The sequence below is a fragment of the Ceratotherium simum genome, chromosome 10, assembly GCF_057802395.1.
Source record: "Ceratotherium simum simum isolate JZ-2026a chromosome 10, ASM5780239v1, whole genome shotgun sequence".
Classification (NCBI taxonomy): Eukaryota; Metazoa; Chordata; class Mammalia; order Perissodactyla; family Rhinocerotidae; genus Ceratotherium; species Ceratotherium simum.
In genome coordinates this window covers 53,446,537-53,463,348 of record NC_141909.1, presented here as the reverse complement: position 1 = coordinate 53,463,348, position 16,812 = coordinate 53,446,537, and the positions used below count along the sequence as shown (strand labels likewise).

Sequence of the window (16,812 nt, the reverse complement as noted above, 5' to 3'; positions counted from 1 at the left end):
AGAAGACCTTTTGCTCTTGAGACCAGAGATGTCTCTAAGTACTTAGTTCTCAAATGCCTATCATTTAACCTTATCTTTATTCTCCTTGACTTTTCAGAAACTAAAAGGGCCTCTGCCAAGAATAGGGGTAGAATGGAGAGAGGGGATGGAGAGACATGATACAACCCTGCCTCCCTTATCTAAAACAGATGATGCCCGTATCTCAGGTTTACAGTGGAATGGGAGTAGGGTGGAGAACAGATACGACCTCTATACACTGAGTGATACACCACTGGATTTCACTAATCCCAGTGCTGCCCTTTATCTTGCCTTCCATACCTTGAACCTAAATCCTCACATCTCAACTGTATCCACCCTATAATTCTCAGAAACTCTAAATGATCCCAATGGAATACTTTTTAAAAGAATGCCACTGAAAGCACAATTTCTACATTAATTATGATTAACTGGCATCTTTTATGCAAATGTCACCTTGCTGAAAGTAACATGACAAATTACATGTTTGCCAGTATATTTAGTGATGAAGCTTGATTAGTTCTAAAATTATTAAAACACTAAAAAGAAGCCAAGCTGCTGTGGCACCAGAATATACTGGTAGGTGCTTGTTTTTTTATAAACTTGAAAAAATTAAGATGATTAAGTTTTTACTCCTTCAAAGAAAAAACATTCTGCAAAAATATTTTGATAGTGTTAAATGATAACAAAACACAAATACAAATAAGCAACTGTGTACAAAATAATTTATTACACATTATATAGGCTGGCATTATTTTACAGTGAGTTTTTTTTCTCTCAACAATTATGAATCTAAATAGCTTAGAGTGAAGGAAAATCATTTTAATTAGGTCTATTTCTCTAAATAAAATCTCCCTTTTTGAATTTATATTTGCCTTAAGGGGGAAGTATTAATATTACAGACATATTTACACAGTTCTGAAACATACTGAATGACTCCATTACTGTTTTCTGTACAAGATAGAGCAAAAAGCTATCCTCTCCAAAAAATATTGCTCAACAATACTATGTTTTAATAGTTAAACGAATGATAGTTTAAATTCTCATTTTGCTGATACAAAAACATACTTAACAGTCAATGCATGGCTATAAGACTAAGAATGTTTCATTATAACTTGTATGCTGCCGTATTATGCTCCCTTGAAGCACACCACTCAGATATAAACTACTTGTTAACACGCAAAGCAATTTACTCAAGAAAGCATAATTCTTGCCTGTGGGTCTTTAAGACCGATCAGAGATATGCAACAAATTTACCAGTGAATTTCCATGATTAAGAAGCAAAGAAAGCCCCACATTCTGAATCATCTACATAAAAGTGGAGTACCCTTATACAACAGAAAGTATCATTTTCATAGATATTAAAAAGGAAATGGTAAATCATAAAAAAATTAAGATGGAAAAAAGGGCAAACTGAAATAAATTTTTAAATAAACCTCAGTATCTGCCAAAAGGAGTTCCATATTGTTTTGTCCATATAGTTAACATTTAAAACTGATGTGCTTTAATTAAAAAGCAAGCAAGTAAACAATAAAACAAACCAGTAAGGGATCAAAACATAGATCCTAAAACCAGGATCTAAAGAAAATAATACAACGGGGCTGTATACAACTTAGCTTAATAAGAGATCATCATATTTATGATACAGAAGTGACAGCACCCATCACAATGCTGATAATTTGCGAGTTTAAGAAAACTGTACAAGTATAAACAGGTAATTTTCACAGATGCTTATGTAAATTGGCAGAGTCAGATAAAGAATAAAATAAGCTTACAGAATACTCCATTTAAAAATTCTCCCCAATTTTCTCATTTCATATCTATATTAAAATATATCCTGGAAAAGAAACCCTGATCTGAATTCAGCTTTGAGTCTTACAGGAGTCACCTTTCTATGGGATTTCAAATTTCATTTGCCAAGACATCATAGTTAGCTGTGTGGTTTAGTGCCACATTATGACTGTCGACTTCATTCACAGCAGGCAGGAAAGCAGACGTAAAGGGAAACAGGTTATGACAGGCCATCCTGTATTCTTCACATTGGGAATTACAGTTCCCAAAGCTGCCATCAAGCAGTGTCTCAGAAACCTTTATTAAAGTCTTTTGAAACAAGGGGAAAATAAAAATTATTAAAAAAAAAGTTTGGTTAACAATCACTTTAATCAAAAAATGCAATTTCTTAATTAAGCAAGAGAAAACTGACAAGTCTAAAATAACTTCTTGCTATCTGTAGTGAGTAATCACTCAAAAAAGGAACACTTTAAAAATCAATTCTGCAAAGCCTTAAAAAAACAGCAAAATTCTAATACTTGAAAAAGTGAACCTCTGAAACTGTGATCACTAAAATGAAAGTGTTTTTTATGAATAGCTGTTCCCATTTACTGAGCGCTCACTATGTGCCAGGCAGGTATTAAGCACTTCACAGTTTATCACTTCCGTTAATCCTGATACCAACTCTGTGAGATACATAGTATTTTCATGCTCATCTTACAAATAAGGAAAAGGAAGCTAAGAGAGGTAACTTGCCTGGTGTGACACAGCTCATAATTGGTGGCACTGAGATTCAAATCCAGGAATAACTCTGAAGGCCCCCCCAAGAATTATGTCGTAAAGACATGTTTTGTTAGATCACTAAGTATCCATAAATTTGCAGATATCAGCCTGTGAAAATTCTTACCTTTACATTTTTATCTTTTATAGTTTCATCCAGTCTAGTGGCAATAGCAATTGCTTTCTCTTGCCTTGACTTGTCCAGAAAATACATCATTTTAGCACCTAATACCAAAACATTTCAAAATGAATAATTCCTATGTCTTACATTTGAGCTGATTTACATTGACCAGTGACTTAAAATATGGTTCCAAGTGTTTAATCAGCGGTGCTCTGGTGAGCCAACTGTGACATTTCTTCCCAACTCCTTATTCAGTGACATCCCATTGATAGCTTGGGGCCACAATGGCAGTATTTATATTATGGCAAAACACTACAAATCAGGGCTTTTTCAGTCACCAAGAGATGGTTATTAAACATTTAGCAGGAGACCAGATTTAACAACTTCCCCAACTCAGAAATGATATAACTCCAAATGTAAATATGCGCTGCCCCATGGCATCAATCAATATTTCAGCTAAAATCATTAAAAAAAAGATGATACCCTAAGATAAAACATCTAAGGAACAAATTATTGTTACAGTGGAGTATGGTGGAGGGACAACAGAAAATGTCTGCATATTCACAAAGAAAAAAAAATTAATTTTTAAAGCTATTTTTAAATAAAACCCAGTTTATATTTCTCCTGTAAATTACATGGTCCACATACTACTCTCATTTTTCTACTGGACTTTTATTAATTTATATTGTTTATTGTTAATTTTTAAGAGCTCTATGTATCTTATTAGCTTTTTATCAGTTACATTTCTGTGAATATTTTTTCCCAATTGGTCTTCTGACTTTCTTTATGGTGGCAAAAATTATCTTTCCCTTAACATTTCATATGATATTTGGAAAGGAATAAAGAAATGGTTTTTTCCATTATCCTGTGTTCTTGAAGAGAAATTCTTATCTGCCCTTACTACCAAGAAGTGTAATTTTTCACAGGAATTAACTTCTTTCCCAAGCTATCAGAACCTAGACGTTTCCCTTTACAACAAAAAAACTTAGGTTAAAATATTTAAATAGATGGCATAAAGTAGGAGCATACTTCATTATACTATGCACTTCATTTTGTCCCCAACTCCTTTTGTACAATCTTTTGTCCAGTTTGCATTTATGCCATCTTGTCATCTTAAGAATTTGTATAAACTGCTTAAAATCCTTCCTGTAACAAGGCAGGATATAAATAAATCCTGAAAATACACAATATGTAAAGTAATAAAAACATAAAAAATAAATCATTCATAACCACAACACCCAAAAGCAATCATTAAAAGCTTTGGTACAGACTTCTTTTCAGCCTTTATCTCATGTGTATTTCTACCTAGTTGAGATTATATTGTATGTTAATTCTGCATACGTATTATAGAAGAATTTACCCATTATTACAAACTTTTTGAATAAACATCACTTTATATGACTACCTGGTATTCCATCCTACAAACCTACTGTTTCCCCTATTACTGGACATCTATTACATTTGTTTCCATTGTTTTCCCCATACTTACACACAGCATATCAGTTAACATCTTTGCACTTATAGTTCTTTATTTGCTTTGGATTAATTCTTTAAAGTTATTTACAAAAGTTACAACTAAAACAAAAGACACAGATAACATGAAGCTCTTGATAAGAGTGACAAACTGCTTTCCTAAATGGCTGGGCCAATTTACACTTCCAGCAGCAAAATACAAGAGGACTTGTTCACCACATCTTTACCATACTTTAATCTCTTTTTTCCAAAACAAAATCTTTTGCTAATTTGAAAAATCAAACATGGTATTGTATTCATTTCTTTTTCTCTGATAATTAGTGAGGTTGAACATCTTTCCAATTTTTTTTTCCATCACATTCTAACTTTTTTCCATAAACATCTCAACTTTGGGAGCTAAATACCAACCTGAAAGTAGATGCTGAAGAGAGGTAGCATTACGTTTGAGAAAATCCTCATTAAAACTTTCCAAATCCTTGTTGACAAATATTTTCTGCATTTCTTGAGATAGAACTTGGCTCACAATGTCTGGAAGATTACTATGATTAGATACTATAAAAATAAAACATTTGCAATTAAAAAAATTTTTTGATCTGTCCTTTGACACAAAATCAATTAAAATACATTTATATTTATTACTAAGTTTGATATATTTTACACAGTAAAAATACTGTTCCTTCGAAATATAAATACATTCTAGCTTATAAATGCACTAATTTCTCGCATGTCTTTGCTAGCATATTTAATTTATAGAAACACCTTCATTTAAAATACTATCAACATTATCTTTTTTTTGCTTTACATTGTTGCAGATCTCTTAAACATCCAGTTTAATGGAAGACAGCTGAACTGTCACATTTGCTTTTACTTAAATATTAACTTTTTTATACTTACCAGATTTAGAAAATTTAATTAAACATTCATGTAACCATGGGTTATTACTGTTGATGGCAAAAGCTCGTTTGACAGACTGCAACATTAACAGAAACTTGCCTGTGTTAGAAAAAAATACGAAAGTAATAGCATCAACATTTATGCATGTTATTTTCTTCACTTTATTTTAGCCTCACTTAAAATTCACTAAAGAAATGTTACCTTTCCTGTCACATTCATAAGCAAGATTCAAAGCTGACTTTGATTATCAAAGACAACCTTTATTTTCTAAAGAAAAGCTTGAAAAATCATGAAGAACTGCTTCAGGTGAACAGTTTGTATGATTGTTCAAACTATTCTTAAAATGGATTTGACCATAATAGTCTAATTTATTACCCAGTAAAGTTTTGGGTAGCAAGGGGAAAAGGGATTAAGAGCCTTTGTGGAAGATTAAAATGGAATTCTAAGAAACAAAAATAGCTCTAACTGACAAAGATTACTGAATGTGGTCTCCAATATAATTAAAGATCAAAAACTGAATTCAAACTATTACCTTTTCTAAAATATATTTCAAATGCTAATAGATGAGTGTCAATGTTATCAGCAACAAGGTTCTTAAGAGGTATAAGGAACTTGATAGCTTCTTCTAACGGATTTTCTGTCTATTTTGAAACAGAAAGGAAAATTATTATGTTTAATAAACAGCTACACAAGCCAAATTTCCCTTAAAATTTTAAATACATACCTGAAGTTATTTAGACAGTTCTCTTTATATAACCAAATAAGTAAGAAAACATTTTAAAACTATCATCTATAAACAAATTCAAAGTAAACAGTCAACAATTATCAAAATGAAAACAGCTCTATTTTTCTGATTGTAAAATCAATATAATTTTATAAAAATCCAAAATACAGAAAAGTATTCCACAGACTTAAGGAGATGGTATACCAAGAACTGACAGTCCCTTATACTACAAAAATCTAAAGGAGACAAATATAATTGCATCACATAATTGAAGAAAAGTAATGACAAATTTAAAATACTTATCCTAGATTCAGAGTGAATAAACCAGAAAGCTAAGTATTTCCCCAAATCTGGTCCCTAAATAACTACTAATACTTTGAGAAAATCCTGGAGATGAAGTGCTATCTCTTTGTAACTAAAACGTATCTGGCAAGACATATAGAATGCTTTCATATTTAATAGACAATTGTATTGCTGCTGTAACAAATTAACAAAAATTTATTATATTAAAACAAATTTATCATCTTGCAGTTCTGTTAGAAGTCCAATGTGGGTCTCACCAGGCTTAAAATCAAGGTGTCAGCAGGACTGCATTCCCTTTTGGAGGCTCAAAGGGAGAATATGTTTCAATGCCTTTTTCACCTTTTCAAGGCTGCCTACATTCTTTGGCTTGCGGTTCCCTCCCCCCCTCTTCAAGGCAAGCAACAGCGGGTTGAGTCCTTCTCACACCACTCTGACCTCCCTCTCCTACCTCCCTCCTGCACTTTTAAGGCCCCTTGTGATTACATCGGGCCCAAGTGGATAATCCAGGCTACCTCTCTATCTTAAGGCCAGTTAATTACAACCCTAAATTCCATCTGCCACCTTCATTCCCCTTTGCCATGTTATGCAACATATTCACAGGTTGCAGAGATTAGGACGTGGACACCTTTGGAGGGCCATTATTCTGCCTACCACAACTATAATTCTATGAATAATTTGTATTAGACAAAATTTGCATATTACCACTCAGAAATAATTGATGACTATCATAATGACTTTGAAATATTACAAATGGCTTCTGATTTATAGATTTAAATGAATCATGTTTATGGCCAGAATAGAACAAATAACATAAATTTTACCAAATAAAGGTAGTAAATTCATCTCACCCTTTCTAATTTTTCAGGTATAAGTTCTTCTTTGAGACCACTGGCTTCTTCTTCTTCTTCATCTCTTTTTTTCTTCTGATTTTTTTGTTGACGTTCTCTTTCTGCATGCTTTCTCTGTTCTTCTAATTTAGCCTTTTTCTGAGCTCTTCTCTGCTTACTAAGCATTTTCTTCAATTCTTTGGCTGACAGGTTTTCTATAAATATCCAAACGAATGAAAATTCTGAATCAATGTTTCTATTTTCCTTATTTCTGTAATACACACTATTAGTGTAGTTTTTGGGGGTAAAGGGGAAGAGGCAACTACATAGAAGTTTTTAGAAAGTGTATTCCTAATGACTGGCACAAAACCTGGCACACAAAAGGCAACCAGCAAATGCTGCATCGGCTAAAATTAACCAATTCTAGGCCAGTTCTGCTGCCTACACCATATACAACTGTAGGCACATCACTTCATCTCTCAGTCTCAAGTCCCAAGCTTTGTAAAGTGGGGCTGATAACACCAACTATCCTCTTGGAATATTTCAAGGATAAGTGAGACGATGCATATAAACACACTTGTGATCTCTAAATACTATATAAATATTAGGAATGAAATATTAGAAATATGCCTCCATACTACTATTTCTCAAATATTCCTAGATATTAACATTATAGTGAATAAAAACCTGTACAGATATTCTCATTGGCATTATTATTTTTAATCAAAAGGTACTAAAAGTTTTAAGAAACATTTTTCCCTAAGGGGCTCAAAGTTATTTTCAGTTACAATTAAAAAAAAAAAGACCCCAGCCTACAGACATCTCTATTGTTCCTGAATTAGCCTTACTACGGATAAAAATAAAAATGATTGTGAGTCATTCCATTAGGGTGATTTAGAAGCATCAGCTACAGAAAGAACATCATCCTGCCGACTTTTTCTAAGTTTCTCCCCAACTTTTTTTTTTGGCATATCAGTTATCGAATGTTGTCTTCACATCCATTTGACAATATACTTTTCTATGTATTGTTTATGTTAACGACGTTCTGAAATTTAGTGTTTTTTCCAAATCTTTTTAAGCAAGTACCTTTTCAGTTACCTGAATTTATTTCTTGTTGTTTGCTTTCATTGCTTAAGGGATTATCATACAATTTCAAGTATATTTCAATCGCTGATCTAGCAGCCTTGAAGTAGAAAGCATGTCTTCTGAGTACATCTTCTAACCTCAAAAGGTCAACATAGGCACGAAGGGTCATCTTTCTCATGCAGTATGTATGGAAGTCAAACTGATCGTCAGTTATCTCAAAAAAATGCTTAAAAACAAAACCACAAAATTATCCTTTACATTTACGTCAATAATGTCTACTTTTGAAAAGAAAATCATAAAAAGCTAGAAAAACAATTTAAACAGTTACAATTTCACTTAGTTGCCCTCGCCACTGTTGAAAGGACATCAAGTTATTCTTTGCATTCAAGTGAAGTTTCTCTTACTACCTTCAATCCATGCTCATTCCCTATAAATCATGTTTTGTGATGATACTCAATTTCTATATAATAAGTCAGACCATTAGGTTATTTTTTAAACCTGGAAACTAGTACATACTGATATTTTAGTTTTTTAATGAAATATTTCTTCCTCAGTATTTCCCAAAAATCAGCATGGCAGAGTTAAACAGCTCTGAATGAAGACTAAATATATATATAGGTTCACACTAAATATTTACAAACCAGACTGTTCCACTCAACTCTGAGCTCTTAGAAGGCAAGCAAGCCTTCTCATCTCTATCCCCACTGCCTGGCACAGGGCCTAGCATAGCAGACATTCAATAAGACCATTATTTGCCAACTCAAGAGATAAGCTACTTCTCAGGCATGTGACCTCTTAATTTCCTAGAGCCTCAATTATTTAATCTAAGTTAGGAATAAAGAAATCTATACAGCCAATTTCATAAGGTTGTTAAGGGATAAAATAAGAACATATTTTAAAGTTCATTCTAAACATTACTATTATACAAATGCACAGCGTTATGGTTTTCTCTCACTCAATAAGCTCCCATTAATATACCTACATTCCATTTTAGCAAATTCCATTTTAGACTCCATTTAGCTTCATCTGGAGTCTGTGTGTAAACAAGCATAACATTTTCCTAAGGGGAGAGCTCGAGGCTTTCATCCAATTCTCAGAGAGTCCATGGTCCAAAGAGAGTTAAGAACTAATCTGTTACATGGAAAGAAGACCACTAACTCCCCTAACAAAACAATTCACACTTTTATTTTCCTCCCCACATACAACTCTACCACTGTCTTCTTCCTTTTCCTCTATTGTAGTTTCTCCAAAAACATACAGAAAATGAATGATTCCATACACAAACACAGATCAAGCCTTTCTACTGCTTCATCTTCTCTCTGTCCTGTGGACCTAGTAACTCACTGTGCAGAGGACACATTACTCATTGTCCATATCATTTGATAATTTTAGTTGTCTTGGTAATTGGAAATACATTATACACAGAATTACAGTAAGTACCTGAGACTTTAAGGGACGAATTCTAAGATAAGGAGAATACAAGTACACAGTGTGGCAGGAAAGAAATGAAAAAAAAAAATGAACATTTCACAATAGAATCATGCTTTAATGATGTTATATTTGAAAACTGCATTCCTCCCATCAAGAAGAGAAATCAACTCTTAAATAATAACATAAACTTAGTTTTTTTTTTTTAAATCAAAGGATTACATATTTCATAAAGCTGTTCATGGTTAATGTAAATCAAGTTATGACTAGCACCGTAATACCTTAAAATTCAATACAACTGACTGAGGAAAAATGGCAGGGCCAAAAATGATGGAACACATAATGAGTTCAAAACATCTAACAGCTTACAGGACTTTTTTTAAGCTGAGAAATATTTATGTGTAAAAAAGGCAGACACCGGTTTCAAGAGATATTCCTAGCAGCATTAGTCGACACAGATTTTAAGTCAAGTCTCGGAGGGAGCCATATGGAACCACAAACATTTAAGCCGCCTCTTTATCAGTAACAGCCCACAGACTGCCTCTCTCCAGTTAATGTCTTCCATACATAGGGTAACCAACTTATCCCCGTTTGCCTGAGGTTTTCTCAGTTTTTCCACTGAAAGTCTGCATCTCAGGAACCCGCTCGGCCCCAGGCAAACGTGGACGTTGATCACTCTATAATAAGCTATTAGTGGTGGACAGAATATGGCTAAATTAGAAAAGGTAGGATACTAAGCAAAATTATTTTGTAGTATCCTATATTTTCTTATTTAATCTAGCCATATTCTGTATTGCAGAATCCTACTCAAACACAACTAAATAACCTTAGGTTTTCTTTTTTTTTTTTAACTTTTTATTTTGGAATAATTATAAAGAGGAAGTTGCAAAGGTAGTATAGAGATGTCCTGTATACCCTTCCTCAGTTTCCCCCAAAAGGTTACATCGTACATAACTATAGTACAATGTCAAAACCAAAAAACTGACATTGGTACAATGTGTGTGTGTAGTTCTATGTGATTTCATCACGTGTAGATGCATGTAACCACTAGCACGATCAAGACACAGAACTATTCCATCACCACAGAGATCTCCCTCGCACTACCCTGTGGTGAGTTTTTAAGTCTCCAAATTTATAAAACATAAAAATACACTAGATAATAACACAAACAGGTAAAGTGAGTTTCCCTGCACTTCAGCCAAACATGAACAAAAGGTCACTTATCAGCTTGCTGTAGAAACTAAGTACACATTCTTTAACATACAGCTCATGCCCTCAACTCAATTTTCCCTTCATCATAAACACTAGTTCTCTCTTTTTTCTTTGTGGGGGCAGGGATTAATGCTAGCACGAATTGTTTAAACTGTCAAAATTAGGCTTGAGTCAAAGTAAGACAAGTCAGCAAAGAATTAAGAAACGAAATTCACAGCTTAAGAGCGCGGGGTTATTTTAAGAATTTCCTATTAGCCTCTCTCTTGTGACTCACATTCTCACACCCATTACTTCTCAGAGTTCTGGAGGAGACAAGTCAGAGCTGACCATAGAAAGGCAGCAAAAGCCTCTGGACTTAGATAATAACCAGCCCAACTAGGGTTAACAAGCTATTCTATTTCTTTTATAGAAAATCTATCATTATAAAGCATGTGTCAATTTGATAAAGATTAAGATGCACTAGAAGATAAAGTTATGAACTTTCTATGGTTTTGATCTATCAGAAATCCCAGATCTTATCAAAAAGTTTTAGAAATATGTATTGTTGCTCTATTTCAGATATAACTCAGCACACTAAAATAATGAGAAATCAACCACCTGAAAAAAAGGAAAACAATTCTTAAAAGATAAAATAGTTTAAGATGTTATTCTGAATACAAGTTTATATCCAATATTTTGAAGACAGTTGTTTTGTTTTTAATAAAACCCCAGTTCTAAACATCAGACTGGGTTGGACTATATAACCTTTACATATAATCCTAAAATCCTATGACGAAGGCAAGATGAAGACAGAAAAAGTCCCACAGTGTGGCCACTCTAGAATTCTAATTACTAAAATTCTACTCCAAATCTAATAAGAGTGCATAGCAGTGTGTGTCCTAGCCAAAACGGCCTACAATGCAGAAGGCAGAAGGCAGAAGAGAGACTTAGCCCTTACTGGAACTTATTTCTCTATTCACTGACCTTCTATTTAGAAGGTAAACTGCAAAGTTTTATTTTTAAAACTCATTTCTTGACTAAAATATTTAAAACCCAGGCACAAAAGTAACTCAGGGAGATCTCTGAATTCTGTAATTACTCCTAAATCCTTACACTTATATCATTAAGCATTTTCTTTTAGAGTACATCAATTTTACTAGAAATTAATTTTGGAAGTATTAATCAGTCTGCAAATAGTTAATCACCCTATTTGTACTAAGCACTCACATTTCTACATATAAACACTAGAAGTAAGTCTTATTTACATTTAGTATAAATGATTCACTATAAAGACTAGCGTACAAGAGGCATAAGAATAGGCTCTTTTCTTGCTTATCTGTTTCTAGTTCTTTCTATACTCAAGCACCAAGAGCAAATTCTATAATGGTAAAGCTTCTAGCAATAATTATGACCCAGAAGGCAACATGACTTCTGCCATGCTTTAATCTCTGACAACCACTGATTTCCTTTCATTTTTTTCCTTCAGAAATGCTTTTTACAGTCAAATCATATTTCTTGAACTGGAAGTAGTTTATGGGACATTATAGAATTTTATTCCATGCTACTCAGCCAAAATCACTAAAAATCTAAGGGAAAGCATAATCTAAATGAAACTTAGTAATGGAATAGCTATTAATCATATTCTAACAATACTCAAAAAATATTAAAAAGAATAAAGTAATACAGTTATTAATGTTAGGAGGAATGGGATTGAAGCTGGAGAAGTTCACAATTATAATGATGTTAAGTATGTTCAAACTTCACTTTCACAGAAAATCTGGTAAATTTCTAGTTATGGTCTTGCTGGAATGACTGATCCATAACTGCCTAGCAGCCTCTTCACTCAGGAAACAATCTACCACTCACTGAGAATGCTCTGGTTAATAAAAACGTACCTTTTCTAAGCAGGGTGCTTTTAAAGTGATAGTCATCTAGGAATGTTGAAACAAGCTAACGATCTACCGTTTTATCACAGAAATAAGAGCCTGATTTAAACTAGAATGCTTGGATATTAACTGAATATTTCACGTATCATCCGAGGGCTTTATGTTTTTCAAGGAGAAGATGAGAAGGATTTTCCCCAGAGATATAGCCATCAAGCCCAGGATTAAAAAGGAAAAAAACCCAAAACAAAGCAAAAACTAGGTTTTTTTTTTTTTTCCGAGGAAGATCAGCCCTGAGCTAACATTCATGCCAATCCTCCTGGTTTTGCTGAGGAAGACCGGCTCTGAGCTAACATCTATTGCCAATCCTCTTCCTCGCTTTTTTTTCCCCCAAAGCCCCAGCAGATAGTTGTATGTCATAGTTGCGCATCCTTCTAGTTGCTATAGGCAGGACGCGGCCTCAGCATGGCCAGAGAAGCGGTGCATAGGTGTGTGCCCGGGGTCTGAACCCGGGCCGCCAGCAGCGGAGCGAGCGCACTTAACCGCTAAGCCACTGGGCCGGCCCCCAAAACTAGGTTATTTCTAAAAGGGCTCAGGTATAATCCTAGTTCCAGTTCCCATCAAAAGCCACCCCCTAAGATTCAGCCTTTCTTTTGGGTAACCTCAGAAGTTTCACATGGGAAAAAGGCCAAAGTGACTGCAGAGTGCAGACATCAGGCTCACCTGACTACGACGCCTGTGGGTTTATACTGCGTCAGCATGGGAACAGTGTGCCGAGTGACCCCACAACTGAGGGCTGCTGAGGACTGCCTGAGGGGTGCACTTGTGGCTCTTTTCCTCCTGTTGTCCATTTGGAAGGAGAGTGCTTCAGAGATGACAAAGAACAGGAAAACAAAAATTCACACAAAGGAAAAGAAAAGTCCCCTCACTAAGGCACATCACACACATAATCTTAAAAGCAAGTAATAAAACACACCTGCAAATCAACCAGTCTGCTGTTCAAAGTACTGAATGTGAGAACGAATATCCTGGGAAGACAAACTGGAGAGAGGCTGACTACGGAGCAGATCCTGACGTAAAGGGGAAAGAGGTGGCCATCAGCTTGTGTATCCTTCTAGGCTAGTATTGAAAATCAAATAATGGCCCAATGAAGGAACAGAAATTTTGAATATATGTTAATAATAGCAATAATGGCTTACTAAATGAATTTTTCCTTCTTCCTTCAGACAAAAATATGTAGACATTGAAATTATAACCGTATGAGGAGCAAAAGAAAGCAATCATTTATTCACAACTTCTGAATGTCTGAAAGGCTAAAGATCAAGAATTTTCTTCACAATGAAGTTTCCAAGGTAGTTAGAAGAGGCAGATGATCCCATGTAGAAATCTACCTGTTTTTGTCACATAACAGGAGAAAAATAAAGTCAAAATTCTATCAACTTACCCTTTCTACTTCATAGCATTTTTTCAAGGCATCCCCATATCTCCCCAAACGCTGATAAGCTGAAATGCACTCTGTTTGAAACCACATACACTGCATTTCATTGAGATTTTCCATGGCAGATGTTCCTTCCTGAAATGGAAGCATTCACAACTATAGGAAACACACAATAAAAGAGATCCTAAAAATCTCATTTTCTCTTTTACAACTATGGCTACAATTATTATTATGATAATAAATAGCAATTAACAAATAAATCAATGTGCTTCCAAAAGCCTCTCACCAATTTAAAATTACATAAAGTCCTATTTATCCAGCTCTGTTGGGGTATTCAACACTCTACATAGAAAAGACTCCAGATTACTAAAGCTAAGTTTTTAAACACTAAAGTTTTTAAACTATTTCAGACAGCAATCTTATGAAACATTGCCTATTTTCTGCCTATTAAGCAAGTTACTCAACCCTTCCTTGCTGACTCAGAGTCAGTATTACGTACATCCATCATTGTCAAAACTGTTAGTACCAGTTCCAAGCCTGCTATTCAGTTTCCCAGTCTCCTCCCTCCACATTAGGCTATCAGCTGTCCCTTTCTTTGTGCCCATGTGTCTGCTTCTAACAGCATCTCCTATTCCGTGCCGAGTCTTCTCCTTTGCAGTAGACTGACAAAACCAAATAATGAAATTTGTTAATCCGGGCTCAATGTGAATTCTGAGAAGAGTGTAAGACATAAAATACCTAGCTTCAGTGTATGGGGACTGAAGTTTTGTCACATATTTTCTGTGAGCCCAGGAATGGATGGCAAAGGTACATTTACATAAATAATTTCAGCCCTCAGTTCTTCCTCACACCTACTTTGAGTTAGTTCAATTTCCAGAATTCTCATTAAAAGTGTAAAAACTGGTTACCCCTGGGTGAATGGAAGTATGGATGTATTTTATTTCTTCTTTATGGTTGCATATATTTTTCATTTTTTGATGACTATATATGTTTATAAGAAATCTACATTATTTTTCATTTCAAAAACTTCACCAACTAGAACTATCTAACTTGTATCAGCAACTCTGTACAAAAATTCTCAACTGTGAAAAACTTGCAAGAAGGAAATATGAGCACTTTACTTATTTATTAGCAAGCAGATATTAACTGATTATTCAAGGTCATTAGCAGTTTTCCTCCCCTGGCTCACTATGTTATCCACCACACATTACGGACATGCCTAGCCAATGAACCAGTATGGATAAACTGAACAAGCTCTCCATATGGCATGGCAACTTGTCAAGAATGAATGACCGGAGGCAATTATCATGAGCAATCTGAGCCACAGATTTTGGTGACTACTCTCCTCAAACAGGGAAACTTCCCCTTTCTTTCTCATTCTCCTGTGCCTTTTCAGACACATCCTAGTTGTCTATGTGTTTTTTTTTTAATCATTGGACTTATTTAACTCAAGAAGTTTTGTATACTCATTTTTTTTTTAATAATTTTATTTTATTTTTTCCCCCAAAGCCCCAGTAGATAGTTGTATGTCATAGCTGCACATCCTTCTAGTTGTTGTATGTAGGACACGGCCTCAGCATGGCTGGAGAAGCGGTGCGTCGGTGCGCGCCCGGGATCTGAACCCGGGCCATCAGTAGCGGAGCACGCGCACTTAACCGCTAAGCCACGGCGCCAGCCCTGTATACTCATTTTTAATTGTACTTTACTTCTAATCTCTACTTTAGCCTTCCAGGTGGTATTTTTCTCTACAAACATCATTGCTTTTACATCTACTCTTATATTGTCTTTTAATCTTCAAAATTCTGATGCAGTGGAAAGGGCATCAAAGAGTTTGAACCCCAGCACTATTTACTATGTGACCAAAGATGACTCAAAAGTAACGTCTTCCAAGCCTCAATCACCTTGCTGTAAAATGTCAAACACTTGATTAAGTGCTACATAAACAGTATTACTATTTTCCTAATTTTACTTTTTTCTTCTAAAACCCATCATTCTTGCTAATACTTTTCCCCAACCTTACATCTGCCACTTTGCATCTGCTGTTGATTCTACAGCATCTAAGTTTCAGAAACATTAGTCACTGTAGTTTCTGCTCCTACTACACAATTCTAAAACAGGTTTTAGAGTGAGAGACGCCTAAGCTAGAATCCTGGCTCCGAATGAATGACTAGCTGGGTGATGTACACTGGCACAGTACGTGACCTCTCTAAACATCTTAACTGTAATATGAGGGTAATGATATCATAAGATCATTAAGATTAAATAATATTGATAAAGTACTTAGCTCAGTGCTTAATAAGTGTTAAAGCCACTTTTCTATTTCCCCTTACAAATGGTATACAAATTATTAGCATTACTCTAAATATCAGAAAGTAGAAGTCAGGCAGCCTCAGATGAAAAAAAACCCTTTTTGGGGCCAGGCTGGTGGCATAACAGTTAAGTTCGCACGTTCCGCTTCGGCAGCCTGGGGTTCGCCAGTTGGGATCCTGGGCACAGACCTACGCTCCGCTCATCAAGCCATGCCGAGGCAGCATCCCACATAGAGCAACTAGAAGGATATACAACTATAACATACAACTATCTATCGGGGCTTTGGGGGGAAAAAAAAGAAAAAGAGGAAGACTGGCAACAGATGTTAGTTCAGGGCCAATCTTCCTAAAAAAAAAAAAGAAATGGTTTCTACCTCAGGCCGTAAAGATAAACTTCCATATTTTCTTTTAAAAGTTTGAAAGGTTTACTTTCCATACTTAGATCTCTTTTTGTGTGTGTGAGGAAGATTGGCCCTGAGCTAACATCTGTGCCAATCTTCCTCTACTTTTTGTATGTGGGACACCACCACAGCATGGCTTGACAAGTGGTGTGTAGGTCCACACCTGAGA

At 35.0% G+C, this 16,812-nt stretch overlaps 1 protein-coding gene across 6 annotated transcripts in view; it reads right to left on the bottom strand.

Annotated features, from left to right (window-relative positions):
- Nucleotides 1–723: 723 nt before the first annotated feature.
- NAA16 (N-alpha-acetyltransferase 16, NatA auxiliary subunit) overlaps nucleotides 724–16,812 on the bottom strand; it is a 69,335-nt gene continuing 53,246 nt past the window's right edge. For 5 of the 6 annotated variants that reach the window (XM_014789949.2, XM_087436015.1, XM_004433617.3 and 2 more), the window contains 8 exons: nucleotides 13,940–14,068; nucleotides 8,006–8,219; nucleotides 6,929–7,122; nucleotides 5,586–5,694; nucleotides 5,054–5,152; nucleotides 4,568–4,711; nucleotides 2,693–2,790; nucleotides 724–2,115 (listed from right to left, as the gene is read on the bottom strand). In XM_014789949.2, coding sequence (XP_014645435.2) covers nucleotides 1,918–2,115; nucleotides 2,693–2,790; nucleotides 4,568–4,711; nucleotides 5,054–5,152; nucleotides 5,586–5,694; nucleotides 6,929–7,122; nucleotides 8,006–8,219; nucleotides 13,940–14,068 — 1,185 coding nt within the window. In that variant the 3' untranslated portion in view covers nucleotides 724–1,917. The remainder of the gene's footprint in view (nucleotides 2,116–2,692; nucleotides 2,791–4,567; nucleotides 4,712–5,053; nucleotides 5,153–5,585; nucleotides 5,695–6,928; nucleotides 7,123–8,005; nucleotides 8,220–13,939; nucleotides 14,069–16,812) is intronic. The other variant, XM_087436013.1, reaches the window with a different exon arrangement.